We start from the raw sequence: 17,923 nt of genomic DNA, 5'->3' as shown, positions 1-17,923 counted from the left end.
ATATAATTTGATGCAAATGTATGCTCTGTCTACATAGTCCCACAATGCCTAATTACAACCTGTTACCTTTGTTTTATTATACACCTCAGAGAGAGAGAGAGAGTAAAAAAACACACAAAATATGCAACCTTTAGCTTTAATTTATCTGTTGCACCAAACAGTAATACGCATTAGAATAAAAAATATACACAAGTTCGTAAGTGTCAGAGAGATTCATTGCAGAGTATATTGCGGAAATAAATGTGCACTTTTGAATTTGTGTTATGGATGCAATGCTGTAAGTGGTATTACCATATTCAATCTGTGAACAGAAATGTGGGAGTCTGTAATGTCTTAGAATCATGACAAATTTCCCGCGATACACGCACCTTTGATTTATTAAGTTCCATTACATTATACAACGGGGGCATGATGAATGTGAGAGGCTGTTTTTTTAAATTACCAGCGTGCTTGTGAGGTGCGGCTGATTGTTATGTATTGTACATCCACCCAACGCGAATACGCACTCAGCGGTGTTGCGCACTTACACGGAAATCAGTAAATATGGTTTTGCTCGGCAAACATCACTGCGGCAGTGGCCTTTACACTCACTGCCAAGAACCCCAGGTGTTAAAATAAAATATCTGACAGTAATTCTCAAAACCCCATAAGGTTTTCGCATATTTTAAATAATTAATTTCAAATAACGGCTGCGGCAAATAAACAGCCATCCATCTGTCTAATGATGATGGTGGGATTTCTGCACGCGCTCCCAGAACCCCGTTGATTGGTAAATAGCCATTGAAGGTGCTCTGACACTTATAACGGCGATACCTCCCATGAAAATTTAAAACAAAACCAGCTGGACAGACCAGTCCATTAAATGAGCCTAATCCACATTAAAATTTTAAAGTTTGAATTCAAATGTAAACGACTCCTGTGCAACTGAACACATTGGCGAAAAAGCAGTCTGAGCTCGTTAAAAAAAACTCAAGAAAATGTGTTTCCTTTACAGAGCATCGCACAAGGACACTGAAATAAACAAAGTAACCAGTTCGTCTGCGGACCAATATTAAAAAGTGTGTTTGCTAAACGCTCCACGGAAACAAATATACACACAGACAAAAATCTCCAATTTAGCCATTTGCACTTCTGTATAAGCAAAAGTTCCGGCGAGCGAACACCCAAAGCAGCGGTGGAAGTCACAATCGCACCCAGCAGCTTTTATCTCCTCGGTGCTAATGTTGACACAATTCACCAGGTGTACATTTAAGGCTAAGTCGACCTAAAATAGGCCAATGACAGGTTATTGTATCTATCTTATACCTCGTCTTCTGCCTGCTCTTCAACTCCGACTCCTCCTGCCCCCCACCTTACCCCAAATCCTTCCCATTATTTCCCCTATACGACCATTCCCACCGCTTCACTAATTCACTTACAATGAATCCCCGCGCTACTTTCCTTTTGCAATTCATCGTAAAGCACCTTGACGAATAAGGTGCAATATATACATCCTTGATCAGATAATATGACCTGGAATCGAGCAACACAACAACCTACCTTCATGCCTCGTTGGTAATCAGTTTGTCATATGTGCGCTGAAAATGTATTTGGCTGTATTTAAACGATTAGAGTTCAGTTTTTTTATTTTAGTTGGGGATCGGGGCGCTACTTGCTGATGGAATCGTTATGGGGTGCATTGATCACCCAGCGGTGTGTTTTTGGATGAGCTGCCTCAGGCATTACAAGGAGCACATGTGCGGTTGAACAAAGTAAGCAAATCAAAGCCTGCACCTTAGCCTCCACATTCTTAAATATATGGGTAGCTATTTAAGAAGTGATTTTATTTCAATGTACATCACAATTTTATAAACCACATAACATTGTGACAGTAAATGCACACGAGACAAAATGTTCCCCTACACATACATTGAGGGTGGAGTGGTGGCACAGTGGTTAGTGCACCGCGCTATGATACCTAGCGGGCAGAGTTCAATTCCCGACCACGTGTTAAATTGCTGACATTGGTGACGAGCTTTATCTGAACCAGTTCTGTGCCCTCATTTCACGAACTCACATTACCTAGCGTGGTGAATTTTGGTTATACAACCCCCATGATTGACATGGCAGTGAGAGGCCTTTATCCAGCAGTGGATTGATGACAAAGCCCTCTAAAATAAATAGTTTAACGATTACTTACATAGTACATGTTTTGGCCCTCTTCATAAACTAAGACATTAAAACAAATGTAAGATTTTCTGCAAAAACATTGGAAACTGGCGCATACTATTTTAATTCGCAGTGCGTAATGTCTCAGCGTGGTTGCACGTGATTTCTGCAAGTGATCACCGCAAGCCACATGCTCATTAAACATGCACCACATTAAAAGGTTTCACACTTCGCTTTCAGTGCTCGTAAATTCGTGAGCCCGGAGCAGATGACAGATAATGTGCTGTGCATGAGGAGCATCCCATCAGATTAGGGCGTGTACAGTATAAAAGCAGGTTCGACTCACAAACGCCACCTTTCTCTACCTTATTGATTGCTCAGACCAACAATGAGAATTGTTGTTGTAAAGGGCCGGGATGCTTGTAGCAGGTCTGCAGTGCAAATGCCCCGAGTCAATCGGCCTAGAATATTTAATACCAGAGGGAGGGATGGTAACAGCAAGGGGCCAGCAGGAGCGATCTTCCCATCTCTCTCATTCTCCCCTTCTTGCTTACCCGCTGCTCTAAGCTTGCGTACGAGCTGCCTCCAGGCAAAGTGTGCTGACAGAGATAAGAAGCCAGGACCCGCGTTTAACATAGCTTGCAAGGAAGCGGAATGCTTGCGCTGTTAAGCACATGCAGTGGCACGCCAAGCTCAGCTAATGACTCGGGCTATCTGCATCTGGCTCTGTTGAGGCGGTGGGGCCCTTATTAACCTGCCCATGTTATTAACCCATTCATATCCCCTTGCTCTATCGCTCCTGTCCCGCTGTGGAGCCATGTGCATTACGCCTCTCATCCCCAGTAACCCCCCCCCCACTATCTTCCTCACCTCCCTCCCCAGCTTCCCTAATGATGGGCTCGCAAAACCTCACCATCCGCCAAGTGCTGGTTTCACCCTGTTATTAGCACTTATCTGAGCCTCGGCCAAACGTTAATTTGTGATGTTCGTGCAAAATTGAGGCCGTGCACCTGTGCCGTGGGTTGCAATAACAGCCGCTTCTGGAGCTTACGAAAATAGCAACGCGGTTGTGCTGGCAATCATTCTCGACTGCGTCCTGTGCGTGCTCACGTCACAGTTAAAGAACTAAGTTCTAGTGACGAATATTGCTGTACGCATGTGCATCGCGTGTGTTAAGTCGCGGACAAAACAAGTATTTTATACATTTGTACGGCAAAAAAAAATGTTCGATTAAAAAAATATAATGGTAATGTGTATGAGCAGTTGACTGCTTTGAAATCAGTGTTTATCATAATTCATAAGAAAATTGGTACATTTTGGTTGTAACATTATAATTGACACTCCCACGTGATGAGGTTTTAATTTCCTGATAGCAGTCTCGTATTTTGGAACCTTTTTCGACGCATAGGTCAAATACACGTGTATTCAATCTACTAACAAAGTTTGTTTCTTTGGAAATCTAGAGGAGAGAAGAAGAAGAAAAAGAAAATCATAATACTTTTTGGATTGTTTGACATTAAAACCTTTTCTCATTTTCAAATAAACCAAGATCTGTCAAGTCCTTGGAACTTTTATTCCTCACAAGAAACCTAACATCAAACACCCTCACATTCTTTAGCCCTTCAAAGGGCTTTTTTTTTCATATGCTGCCGTGTGTTTGTGTGCTTGCACGTGTGTGCGTGCACGCGTACGTGTGCACGCGTGTTCACGAACATGCATTGGCGTGTCGCGCCGCATGCTTTGCCCGGCTTCTGTCTGCGAAGGGGACGCCTTCACAGTCGCCCATCGCTTGTTTCGTCGGCCGAGAACGTCTCCCGAGTGGTTGGTTCTTTTCACGAGGACAACCTGAAGGGGTCTCCCTTGGCCTGCCTGCCTGCCTCCTCCTCCTCCTGTTTGAGTTGGAACACGGGGACCAGGCGTTGAGTGACGGATTAGCCGCTCCATTCACGTGTATCCGCTCAACGCCCACCACATCCATGCCTAATCACAGCCGGCAACACTTTCATTGGCAAAAAAAAAAGAGAAGGGATTTCGTACGGGCTTTAGGTATGACGCCAAAGTTGGCGACCCCTCGTCGTCACAGCCTCCTTCCCTGGGGTGCCGGTAATGAAGGGTATTGTATTGCTGTGCCCTATTGAATTGTGGCCATGTATGCATGCATGGATTGCTCACGTTTTATTCGTGTACACGCATGCACGCATGCGTTTTTTGACGTGGTTTGACGTGGTCTGTTAAGCAGACCTTTACCGTAACTCGACTCTCTGGTCCAATGTACTCCCGCGGCGCGTAACCGCGTGCTCTTAACGGTCGCGAATTGTAAATGTTGACATTTTAGATAGCGACAGTATATGTTGGACGTGCATACACTCCTAAACGTTGGTCAACATCTTTGTGTACGTATCATCAGCAGCTCTGCTCAATCTGCTGCTGGATGAAGCCCCCCCCCCACCTCCAAACTTTCGCCTCCTCTCACGATCCTGTGATGCAACAAACCACACGACACCCATCGCCACATCTCCTCCATGGGCGTCGCTATGATTGCGTTCTATTCCTTGAGGACACGTATAATATATAATTTATTGTATCATTATATTGATTCTTGTGAATATAAATCCGTGAAAAGTATACACAAAGCCAATTATAAGTATACCTGTTCAATGGTATATATGCTGATGGAAGTAATTATAATTATAATAAGTTTGTCTTTGCTTATTAACGATTTTTGCCGGAAAATATCATGTTGTCTTCGTGAGTTTTTGGTCTTGTAAAGATGTCTTTTCTGATTGTTCAACCATTTTGTCAATGTATTTTAATTTTGACAAATTGTGAATGAACCAATTTATCCGTTTTTTTTCTCCTAAAGTGATTGTAATCGAGAAAGGGGTGAATGTAATTTTAATTACATTAATTGATTATCAGCGTAATTGATAATGGGCCTGCAAATTACGACTACTAATGCCTGTATAATTATATTCAAATATTGAAGCATATTAATATTTATTTATATTATTAATATCCATTTTACTAAAAAATGCATCATGAGCACTCTTGTGCAATTAGTTGTATCACATGCTCTAATTGAGCTTACATGTATATGGCAGGCTAACAATATTGTTGGACAGAGCAACACAAGCGAGTAAGCTGCTACAAGGACATCCTCCTTGGCATTTGTAATTTTACGAGGCCTGGAAATGTGTTCTAAATTTCCACATCGTTTTTGGAAATTGCCATGTGTGGTCCAACCATATACTTAGTGAGCAACATCGGCAGCAGCATCGGCAGCTAAAGATAAGGAATCAGGCTAACTTGCAAAGGGAGGCTGTTGCAGCCACCAATAATTTAAAGCAATGGGGATGGTTGAAAGATGCTGTGTACAGATAAACGAAAAACCATGTACCGTCACTTAATATTTTTAAAGATGTGGTTAAACGTTTGGAGAATTAAATTAAATGATTACATAGACTCATGCATACTAGTTTATTCTTCCAGTATAGACATGTTTAACATGAATCAATGGAATCATTTATTATGGATAATACTGTGCTGGGCATGCAATGTTGAATCGATTCATCCATTAAAATCAAATGTTATGCTTATAATACATGCATAAAATTATGCATCTGAAAATTCGATTACCTACCTTTTATGCACTTTATCTACAAATGATATCTACAAATGATAGGCCAATGGTACATTGGGCTAATGGAGTGTACTAAAGCTGTACAACAAAGCCAGAAGACACGGCAGAGGATACCAATTAAACGCTAAAATTAAACCAAGTAGAATCAGTTCCTTAAATCAAATGAAATGCCAATTTGTGACAATTTAGCCATGTATCAATCACGAGAGATGGGTATTGTACATGCCCAGTTAATACGGAGGGGGCCTTTTAAAGATGCTCACATTGGTTCGTTGTCATGTCATTCGGAAATTTTACCACATCTTAGATATCATCCAAGTTAAAAATGTAAAGCATCATGTTGCACTTTTTCAAGGTATACACATCATGGCTACGGATACAGATGTTCCTGAGAGAAAAAATCTTCCACAGTACATAGCAATTTCAGTAAAGTGTCCTGTGGAATAATATGATTTGACTGAAATGTCAAGATCGTCTTTTTCTCTCATGTCATTAAGATAACAATGACGAATAACAACTTGCGTCATTATTCATTATAGTATTCATTATATATATGTTTTGTATGCTGGCACAAAACGTGCTAACATTCATTCTGAGTTTAAATGTGTGTCAATGGTCGCGGTGTAGAAAGTGCCCTGTGACTGCAATGTGAAACCTCGCAGCCCTGGGGTGCAGCAACATCGATGGTGAGCAATATCTGAGCCTGCCCCAGACACCCATTTACCAACCTCTTCTAATAGCCAGAATGGTGAAGTATGATCAAATATCTCCCATGGTCGATGTGGCGTGTAGGGACGCCTTCATCGAGCAGTGGATTGTCAAAGGGCTAAACGTTACTAATTGTACGATTCAAATTTTCGTTGAATAATTGGAGCATGCACTATAACAGTAAAATAAAAGCAAAACATTTATTTTACAAAGTAGCGTATGCTATTTAGAAATATTGACGGAGAAGGATAGGTCTTCAGAATAAAAATATGCATTTATACTGGAGGAATCACAGATGTGCAGTAAGGGCAGGTCAGAACATTACAGTAAATAATACAAAAAACATGATAAGAGTGCAAAGTATAAGAATGGTAAAAGCAAATCACTTTAAAATATATACAAACAAAACTAAACAAATTTTTGTTTTACCGAACCAGATAAAGCCCACTGAGCTATTAGCCAGAGCGACCTGTCTATCACAAATTATAGCTATTTTTATTTTACTTTTATTAATTTTAATTTTAATTTTTTACCTACGTGACTTTACCGAAAACCTAAGCATTATGAATTACTCAACGAAGTGGCTTGTCACGTGCTGTGGACGGCGCTTGACGGGTGTGGATGCAGGTGAGTGTGTAGCGTGGTGGAGGGGGTTTGGGGGTACAGCTGGAGTGTTATTATTATTATTATTTTTTTGCATAAGAAGCGGGCCAGGGAAATAGGGATGCTTTGCAGCCATTAGGGGGTCCCGACTTCAAAGCTGAATATCACGAGAATCCAACCGCCTCTGTCAGCTCAGTTGCCCCAGCCCAGCAAAGCGCTCCTAATGCACGGATTAACACACGGACGTTTAATTAGTTTTACAGCCGTTTTACAGTTCTTGAAACTTTGTCTAATCGACTTTTTTTCCCCTGCCATGCATAATTCAAGTCGTACATGCTCTGTGTGAAAATGAGTATTATGGCTTTGCTGTAAAGTGGCGTTAAATGACCTTAATTAACACTACATGCTTACGGTGCGACGGTTTGAAGGTGCTGAACTAATGAGGCATTAATCACTTTGAAGAATAAACTCGGATTTATAGGTAAAGCTTGGGATTTTCTGCCACATTAAAGTGATCAAACATGAAGTCAAAGTATGTATACTGCACTCCAAAGCAACCTATGGTTGAAATGTTCATAAATAGTCCCAAATAATGGAATTACATTAGAATTGAATAATAAAGCGGCAGTTTGGAATGTAAAGAATTCATATTTACATTACTTGCCTTGGCACCTTTGTTTTCATAGTCGTTAGAAAAATTCTTCAGGCTAAGTACTGCATTTGCAAAAAAAGCACAAAGAGCAATTAAAAGCTGTATTTTTTATATATATGTATAAAACACAAGATAACCTGTATAAATACGCGAGTACAATATGTTTTTGCCATAGGTTTCTACACATACGTGTATAGCATTTTTACCACATATAACAGTGTCTAAACAGACGTTCTAATTCCCGTTGCTATGAAAGTGCTTTTCCTCGCCTTTTATACCTTACTGCTTAAGGGCCCACAGATCTCAGTATGTTCTCTGTCTTTTCAGAATTTGCTGTTTTCAGATGGCAGGGATTGGTGAGATTTTGAATACGAAGACAAAAAAAACATAGAGAAGTTAAAAACATGCATTTAGAATACAAGTGCATTTAGAAGACATACTTCAACAACATGCAGTTGGCTTCATTGCACTTTGCTTGCAAATATAGAAATGGTGAGCACATGCACACCATTTCCGCTGAGCTAGAGCCTGAGAGAGAGAGAGAGAATTTATGAGTGCAGGCTCAAAGAGCAGTTATGACAACAGCATTATGAATGCATTGTAAAAACGCACGGCAAACTATTAAAGGTTGGCGATTAAGCCGTGTAGAAGTGACACTGCATTTTATAGACGTGCACAATTTCCACAAGCGTGGAGAAGTACAATACGCATTGCGATGTCAGAATATTTGCACGCGGCAGAGTTGTTAATGCGTGTTGATAATTCGGAGCAAACACTCCTTTTCTAAACCCTCCATTCTATTAATGGAGGTCCCATGTGCCCCTTGTTTGCAGACGGAAATGTTTATTTTTAGCATCTTTAACAAGATAAAAAAAATTAGCTGTGTAGGTAGTCATCCTGGTTCGAAAATTCATATTCATTAGAGCTACCTGTGCATCGAACTGTAACAGACGAGTCTGCACTCGCTGGGTTTTAACGAGGAATTAAAGGTTACGGGGTTAATTTCAATGACAGCAATTTACATATAAATTAAAATTAAAAAAGATTTGCAATTTGTCAAACACAAAGTGTCATTTTTTTGTCGGGAGATCATTTGATTTCTCGTTGCTGATTAAGGAGTAATTAGAATTTGTAAGTTTAATGAAGAGGACATTATAGGCTCATTTTCAACTTGGTTTGAAATTCAAACCTGCCTCTCGCCATGGTAATTTAGCATTGCACTAAAGGTAAAGTAACCGCAAAGCCATTATAGCATTTATGCTGTCCTTGTTGTGCCGTATACAATCTGTGTGTGTTTTTTTTTTGCCTGGCACAGGCTATGTTAACAAACCCATTATATCGGCCATGCTTAAGTTGAGATTTATTTTACAACTCTACAGAAGCAATCATTTTGCTCAAATCACTGTTGTGCATTTGAAAATATTGCCTACTACTTGATACATATATGATTGCAGTAGAGAAGGAACATGCTGAGATTGTTGGCATCATTACAGAGGGTACTTTATTTATATTTTGCAAAACATTTTTAAGCACTCAACATCTTTGAACTGCATGCGGTGTGTTTTCCATCATCCTGTGAAGCATTCGCAAAAAAAAGTGGGTGCTCTGCTTTTTGAGATTTTTTTTGTGTGCAAATTAATCTTGCTTTCAGATTTATTTCTGTCTCTGAAAATTGTAAAGTATTGAACAATGAAAATGGCAACAATAAAGTTATTTTGTAGACCATCAAAGATATTTACATTCCACAATAAGTTATATTTTACACAAAATCAACAAGCCATTTGGAAATGCTGAAAACTTTGAGAGTGAAACCTTGAAGGTTTTGGCTCAGAGAGGAAAATGCTAGACCTTGAGACCACCTTCAGTATTTTTACAAATGCGTGTTCCAGATGTCAGCAGCCAGCGGTTTGGCAGTGAGATTAAATTACAACTTGTAACATCAAAGGGAAACGTGTGGTGACAAAAACCAACAACCACATGCATTCATTAGCGAGCTACCATACACGATTTTTAAAAGCACGTTTTCACTGCCCGTATTTCCCGCTGAAAGATACCCCTGTGCTAATATACACTTGCACGAAAAGAGGCTTGCAATTGTGTGTTTAAATCGTTACTTTTTCCTCAATCATGCACACGTGATTGAGCAGTTATACATTCTGTTGCTGGTGTATATGTTTAAAAATATGCTGCTAATGTCAGACACGTTAATGAAAATCTCTGTTTCTCCTTGTTTCAAAGGATGTATGGAGTCGGGCATGCAAGTCAATGGGATCTTTGAGCTTAGAGTTGAAGTGAATGGGATTTATAGCCACGTCACTGTGGTAAGTAGGGGAGGCTGGATGGGCCTGCCATACAGAGAGGGCCGAACTTTCCCACCTTTGATAATCTTTCCCTGCGGGCAATAAGACATTAAGACTACGTGACTTTTACCGAAAGAACCAAAGAATATTAATAGAAAAGTAAAAAAAAAACCATGTCCATCTTATAGTAAGGGTTGTAAATTATAAGGTAAAAAGGAAGATGCAAAAATTGCCCTCAAACAAGCAAGAGAACATGCATTTAGTTTAATACTTACATGTAAGAACAATAAGTACATTTTATTTAATTGAGCTTTAATTATTGTCTGTGGAAGTTTTAATTAACTTAAGCAACAATGGGTTGGCAGAAGTTACAAATTGGGAGATTTTTGCTTATTAATTGAAAAGCCTTTGACCTTTTTGGCCCTGTTAAAATGTTTTTTACGAATTAATTATTTTTTGTATTCTGAGCCTCTCTCTCCATATGGCCCAATCATATACTGCTGCATTGACAGTCCCCTCAATCCCTCCTCTCCTTACCCACTAAATCCTCCTGTCACCTTTGCACACATGCCCTCCCCACTATACCCATCCCCATCCAGCCCTTGCCTTTAGTCCAGAACCGGTCAAAAATGTTAATTCCTTTTGATTGGTTCTCTGCAGCCGGCAGATCGGCAGAGAAAGGCTCCATGTGTGTGTGTGTAAATGCAGCAGGATATTAGCATGACAATTGTCTCATTCTCTTGCCTTCCCACAACCTGTCACTTAGGTGCTTTGAGCTGTGAATATATCAGCAGCCTCGAGCGAGGGCCATGGGTTGGCGTTGCTTACAATGGCCAGCGCTGCTCACGCTTATCACAATTTTACTTTCACTCTGGTTACCGCTGTACGCTCATGCTCTAAGATTTTTTTTAAAGCATTGTAATAAGAAATACAAGTGGTTTGTATGACCCTATTAGCATAGTCTGGAGCACATCCAATGTGCACAGCTGTTGACCTTTAGCAATGGCTTTTGCGGTGTGACAGCCGTGTTGTGAACCCCTAAAGGTCGCCATAGCAGGTATTTGTGGTGAGCATCTCAGCTGGTGTCAAAAAGGGTGTTCGGCCCATTCAAAGTAAGTCCGAGAGATTTTAGCAAGAGTATATATTTTTTGTTTACGATGTGTTGGGCTCTTTAAGCACGGAATGTTAACAGGTCATGACAACACGAAACGTTGTGGCACGTTAACATTTGGAAGTAGCACAGCTGCGTGATTGCATGGACCGTCCACTCTTATTCTTGTTACAAATTCATATTCATTGTACAGAAGATAATTTTTTAAAGGGGGGTAGGTCAAAAGCTTGAAATGCATTCAGAAAATGTTCAACGTTATTGGCCAAATGCAGTCAATGTAAATCAATCCCAGGCTTCGGGTCAATATCATTGAAATTGTAGGTAATGTTGCAGTTGTCAGTGTCATTGACCAACCATTCATAAACGGCCTTTAGCAAATATCGAACAGTCATTTTTAGATTGTCCACAATTCGCCGAATTAAACATTATGGAATAGTTATTAAAATCATTATACGCCTCCAGCTATTGTTGCAATTAATAATTTTGGGGCTAAATTGCATTCGTTGCATGAGCGTTACATGAGGGAAAGATAATGGTTACACGAGCTTCTACCTGCGGCTGTACTGCAGTAAACAATGTTTTACTTTAAAGCGAACAGGGCAGGAGGAACTTGAACATGTGTGTAAACTTACATGGCTCTTCAAGAGTCAATTGAACATAGCGAATTAGGGCTACAGTTGCCAGCCTTTCATTGTACTGCGTTTGATTTGTATTTAAAACCCATGTGATATCAAATAAATGTAAGCAACTGGTGAACAATGCTTTACTCGTAAGTGAAATAGATCACACGGTTTTGGCAGAACCTTTAACCTTTACACGTGACATTTTACTCAGCCATTAGAACATTTTTTTCGTGATAATGACTATTTATCATTTCACAAAACGTCTGAACATGGTTTTTTTCCAGCTATTACTGCTTGTTTAATATTGGCAAAACAACAGCTTATATTGCTCACCTCTGCGCTCTCATCCTTTTCACTCACCCCCGACCAACCCCCTCAAATACCAAGCCACAACAGCGTCTGCTCGTAAAGAGCGAGCTCGCAACAGTTCTGTGTTTAACATTTTGCAATCCGTTCAAAGCCTCGCCGAGGAAAAGCCAAGCGTTACAAAAACGCTAATTTTTTTTATTATGCTAATGTCTCTGTTAATCTCTGCAGCAGGAAATTAACGGTGCTGGCACTCCCAAGAGCGCTGGCCCATTGTTTTCTGTGGGGCAGCTCGGTGGAGGGTTTATCTCCCATTTCGGAAGCGTGAACGCATGTTTACTAATGACACATGCGCCCACACGGGCAGGATTTGGGCTTGCAATGACAGGATGAAATTCCATTAGCATTTTACGAGAACAGGCTTTAAACAGATGCAGCGGTCTCGTGGTATTAGGTCCACTAAGTCCGTCGCTTTGCAACATAGCAGGCAGCTTGCTCCCTGGACGGCCGTAGGAGCGGTGCGGATGGAATGACACTGAGTGTTTAAAATAGTTTTAATAACAGAAGCCAGTAGAAACCCACCTTCTATCGCGCTGTTGGGAATGTGAGAAACGCTTGTCGAGAAGCAGTTACCAATAAGAAGAGTTTAATTTCCATCAAGATTACATTCCCAGCGTATTTTACTTTGGTTTTGTTTACTCGACCAAAGAGTGATATAAACATTGTAAACTGAATTGCCAATTCAGTGCAAACAGAGATTTTACATGAAGCGAGCATAGGAAGAAAACAATATATAGATAAGGGAATACATTATTACATTTGTATTTTTACAATATTAAAATACAAAATAATCTCTAGATGCTGTACACATCTGAATAGGAGTTCATCAGCAGCGAGACTCAAGTAGAAACGTGGGATGTGTTTTTGTTTCCTGTGGCATGAAACACTATATTGCACAACTGCCATCACAGTGAAGTCAACAGGCAAAGCCGCAGTTACAAAGTTGCTGGGAAATAACCTGGCACCTACTATCTGTCACGGTTGGGAAATATAATATATATTTGTTTATGTTGAATAGATATACATCCAGTGCAAATTGCAAACAAATATCTTCAGATTATTAGTTTGTATGCCAGTGCGTTTATGTTACAGAATATTTCCTGATTAATACAGAGTAACATTCCCTTTTTCATCGCTATTATCGCCATTGATTAAAACTTACTTTAATTTTCATGGTAATATTTGACTGCTGAATGTATACCCAATTAAACCTGAGCTGGCATTTCAAATGCAATGTATAAAGTCACAATGGTATAAAACATAACTTTATCATTCCAATTATCATTGTATTATTATTTTACCGAATGTGCTATTGTCATTATATTCCAGAGGAAATATGAAAAAAAACAGTTGTCAGATCTTCAATATTATTGTGTATTATTGAGTTTGCAGTGCATCTGAATCAAGTTGCAGCTCACATTTTTTTGCATTCATGGTTGGTGCTGTCACTCTAATGAGGGCACCAGAGGAACATAAATTAATGTATTCACTGTGTCCCCATAGCCCAGAGTATATGTCAAAACATGTGTTTCCAATGACCCATATCTAATTACATACCCTTTACGTCTCAGTCTCACGAAAAATGACAGCTAAGATATCGGAATAGTCTACGTAATAAATTATGTTATAATAGTATTAACAATGGTTATAATGAAGACGCTATATTAATACTTATTATAATAGACTAATATTGCTGACAATCACCTTACAATTATGAAATGGGCCAGGCTTTTTTTGCGAATATGTGGTAAATATATTTGAATGTCCAACAGCGACTTACAGAATGCCATTCAGTGGCCGATTATTGACGAGGCAAAAGTAAGGTCGAAAGTGAAAGAATAATAATAATTCAGTGCGGTAACAGTGCACCTCATTAAAATAATACACAAGCATAAGTGTTCCCCAGTTCCTCCTAAATGGGATGCTGGGGGCCACTGTGCATTGGGACGGTGGGAAGAGCCCACTTTATTTTAGACTCTCATTGGCCTCTTGCTGCGATTCCATGGATGCCCTCCAAAGAGGTGGGTATGAGACATCACACACTCTTCGTCTACCCTCCCATTGGCTACACAGCACACCCATGTATGGGCGACCGGCGCTGTTTACATTCTGGCATTTCCATAACATAACTAATGACATGCGCAATGGCTTTGCACACATTTGCCTGTTGCTGGTAGCCGTGCACCGCTGCAGTTCTAATGTCAGGAGCAGTGGAGGCACTTCTACCACGGGACAAATGCGGCGCTCAACATTACCGAAGTGTGGGAATATTTTTCTATAATGGACTTGGCAGTCGCATTGCCACGGTGGTCAGCCAGTCCCAGGACGTGTACTGCACACAGCGGCTTCAGGAGTCCTCGTTCTCAGCCATTAATTTTCACTCTGTCATTGGAGGAGAGTGGTTCCTGGAGACTCAGTGGTGACATCCTTCGGCTTTTTCAACGCAAAGTCATTAATGCAGAACGCAAATGCGTAGCAGTGGTAGAACAAGCGTAAAGACCCCCGTATCATGTATTAATAGTTCACTCAATAATAGCAATGCACAAGATGTAATATCCAGCCACCTAACCATGTCGGTTAGTCATTTAAAGTCACCTCAGTTGATATGCATTTTTAATCCCCTGGGCATGATACAGTGGTGGGGCAGGATCCACCGTATCGTGTGCATTTGCACGTATGAGTAATGTGTCTGCGTGCGTGTGTACATATGTGTCCCTGTTTGTCTCGGCACATATGCATAATGTGGATTCATAATCGCCTCCCTCCCGGCCATGATTACTCTGCCATACGCTGACCTCCCCTTCCTCATTAACACTCATTAACACTCCCAATTAGCGCCACTAACTCATCTCCGGTGTGAAAATTACAATTAGAGGCTATAAAACACCGCTAATGAAGATGGCCAGGTTTTAATACAGCAGGCTGCCTGTTATGGGACCCCATTCTCGCAGAGTAATCTCTCTGTGAAGTGCAGGGCTATTCAGACCGTGCTGTGTGTGTGTGTGCTTGGCGCATAGGAGCCAGCACTCTCTGATATCCTTGCAAGCAGTTTGCAAGCAAACTGACATTTGAAAACAATTGAAGACAATGGCACATTGCAAGTCTTTATTTTCAAAAAAAGCATTTTAAGTACTTCAATAAATCAAGAAAAGTTACGTTTATAATGCAAAAACAATCGCTCAACAATGGAAGACAACTTTTTTTTATTGCATACATTTGTTATCTGCACGGAAAAATGTGTTTGTATTGTCAATTGTGTAAAAGTCACATTTACAACTTGCACAACATGCATTTTTGACATTTTAAAATATTAAAAACTTTTATACATGCAAAATTGTACCATAATACTTATAGAAGTGTAACAAATTTTAAAACACATTTTTCTTTGTTTGTCTTTTTGGGAGCTTTTTGTAAAATATGGTACTGCACATGCTTCCACTATTAAGTGTACGTACATGCATTTTATGCATTTTTGTGCTGTGTATGACTGCCACCTGCTGTGTAAAACTGTGCAAATACGTTTGACCAATTCACATGAACTTTTTTCATTTGCTCAAAATACTAGAATCATATTTCGTGCCGAATACTTGTAAACATTCTCACAATCTTATGGAATCCAATAGATCACTGTTAAATATCAGGCAATTCCAATGTTTGGTTTTTTTGCAGACTGTACAATGCAACAGTTAAGGTTACATAACCGTGTTCCATCCAATTAAAATACAGGTGTCTTTATTTTGTTATAACAATACATGTTGGTGCAATGTGATATTAATTGATTATTCATTTATTGCACTAAGAGTGACCTGGTGATAATCCATGGAGATGACCTCTTATAAAATACCTGGTTACCTATTTTTACACGGGACATATGTAAAACTTTGAATCATATTTTCAATATTTATTATGAAAAGATACAGAACTGACATGCAATGCTTCTACAATTGTTAAAACTGGGGAAACGTGACTGCAGGCTGTCTCGGATTCATGACAGGTAATTGTTTGTTGTACGTTAATTTATGTGATACTACACATCAGAGTACATTACATTCCTTTGTCGGTGACACTTGGTGAATCGGGGGGGCTCAGGATTGGTTCAAATATCGCCCGCGACTAATGCCAACCATGGCCAGGAATCAAATGCAGGTCGCGCACCGCAGAAGCTACAGTTTGATTCCAAGCCACGGAAAACATGAGTCGCAAGTGATATATGACCCAGGCCTGAGCTCGTCCTTCAGCAAGCAGTATGGACCTGCATGATGAATTATGGTCAAACAGCACCGATAACTGATACGGTTACAAGGAGGTCTTTAGACAGCAGTGGAGAGGCAATGGAATAAAGGTCACTTCATAAGGTACGCAAAAGCGATTGCCGCCAGTGATTCATCTGCAAGGTTTTTCAACACCAGTGTTGCGCAATTTGTAACATGTCCCTCGTTAAAAGTGTGGCCCAACGGCACATGTCAAAACTTTAGCAAGTAAAATTTAAGATGAAGGCCAGCAGAAATCTAAGCAAGGTCTTGCTTTGATGAACACATGCTTTTTTTTATTGAGCAACATGTGTCTGAATAATATATTAACATATATATTTTTTGAAAAGTAGAACTTCTCCCGTTCAATCATACGTTGTGCTGGAGATGAGGAAATTTTTTGCCGATCGGCTGCAGTGTGGTTTCTGCCCATTTATTTTTGATCATACTCATCACTCGGGAAAGAAGGTTTTGTGCTCTGTGAGGATGTGTTCAACGATCTGGTTCTGGTACATCATGTGCACTGCAAAATGACCCACTTCCTGCTCCGGCCGGAGCAAAGTTGGTCCAAATACAATGGCCAGGTTCTGCACTGACATGCGATTTGTCTTCCCATGTGCCACAACCCTGCATGCACACACAAAGACAAAGTTCCCCCATATAGCGTTTCTTAGACTGTTGAGGAAGGTGCTGTTGGCGAAAACCTTTGAAGGCCGGCACGGCACACGCGGGGTTCCGAGGCTATCGCCACGACCAGCCGGCCGCCGCCGTCTCCCACACACCAAGACAAAGTTCCCCCTCATAGCCTTCACAGACTTTTGGGGCGAGTGCTGTTGGCGAGCACCTGTGAAGGCCAGCACGGCACGTGCACATGCAAACACGATCGCACATACGTGCACACGCGTACGACATGCGCGCGTACATAGAGGGATGCGTAAGTGGATATAAACTGCATCGCTGAGGCAATGAATATTTTGATGTGTACAGATGCAACTACTGAACGGTGTATTTCCATCCCACCCACCGCCGCATGCCAGCGATTTGATGAAATGTTGTGAGTCAGTGTCACGATTTGATTCAGGAATCACATCATCGTACAGCGTATATATGAATGGAAAGACATTGATTCTTGCACATGTGATTCAATGCAATTATCATGGGCTTTAAGAATGCATATTAATGATGCATGTTTGTATCGATACACGTCTATGATATTCGCATTTCATACTGAAAACATCTGCTTCTAATTGTGTTGCATCTAGTCGTTGTTACTCTAATGAAGCTAGCACAGGTACAATGTCAATCTTTCAGGAATTTTGTCTTAACAATCATATTTAATACTTACGTACATTTTTCCTTTAACACACTCAACGATCGACACGGATGGGCGCAAGACTCCATTTTATGTAATGCAATTGTGATTATTTAATAACCCACAGGTTTGGTTTACGTGCGAATTTAGTCACCGCTCAAGATCATTTGTGTCGATTTTGGTGGATAAAAAATTAACCCATAAAAACAA

General features: G+C 40.4%; 1 protein-coding gene across 4 annotated transcripts in view; it reads right to left on the bottom strand.

Annotated features, from left to right (window-relative positions):
• Positions 1-15,241: 15,241 nt before the first annotated feature.
• Positions 15,242-17,923, bottom strand: part of LOC144721042 (rho GTPase-activating protein 12-like) — a 41,230-nt gene continuing 38,548 nt past the window's right edge. For all 4 annotated transcript variants that reach the window (XM_078598340.1, XM_078598343.1, XM_078598344.1 and 1 more), the window contains one exon: positions 15,242-17,028. In XM_078598340.1, the coding sequence (XP_078454466.1) occupies positions 16,854-17,028 (175 nt within the window). In that variant the 3' untranslated portion in view covers positions 15,242-16,853. The remainder of the gene's footprint in view (positions 17,029-17,923) is intronic.

Source organism: Lampetra planeri, chromosome 10, assembly GCF_965212315.1.
Source record: "Lampetra planeri chromosome 10, kcLamPlan1.2.h2, whole genome shotgun sequence".
NCBI lineage: Eukaryota > Metazoa > Chordata > Hyperoartia > Petromyzontiformes > Petromyzontidae > Lampetra > Lampetra planeri.
Note: the sequence above shows the minus strand (reverse complement) of the source record. Positions and strands in the feature narration are given on the sequence as shown.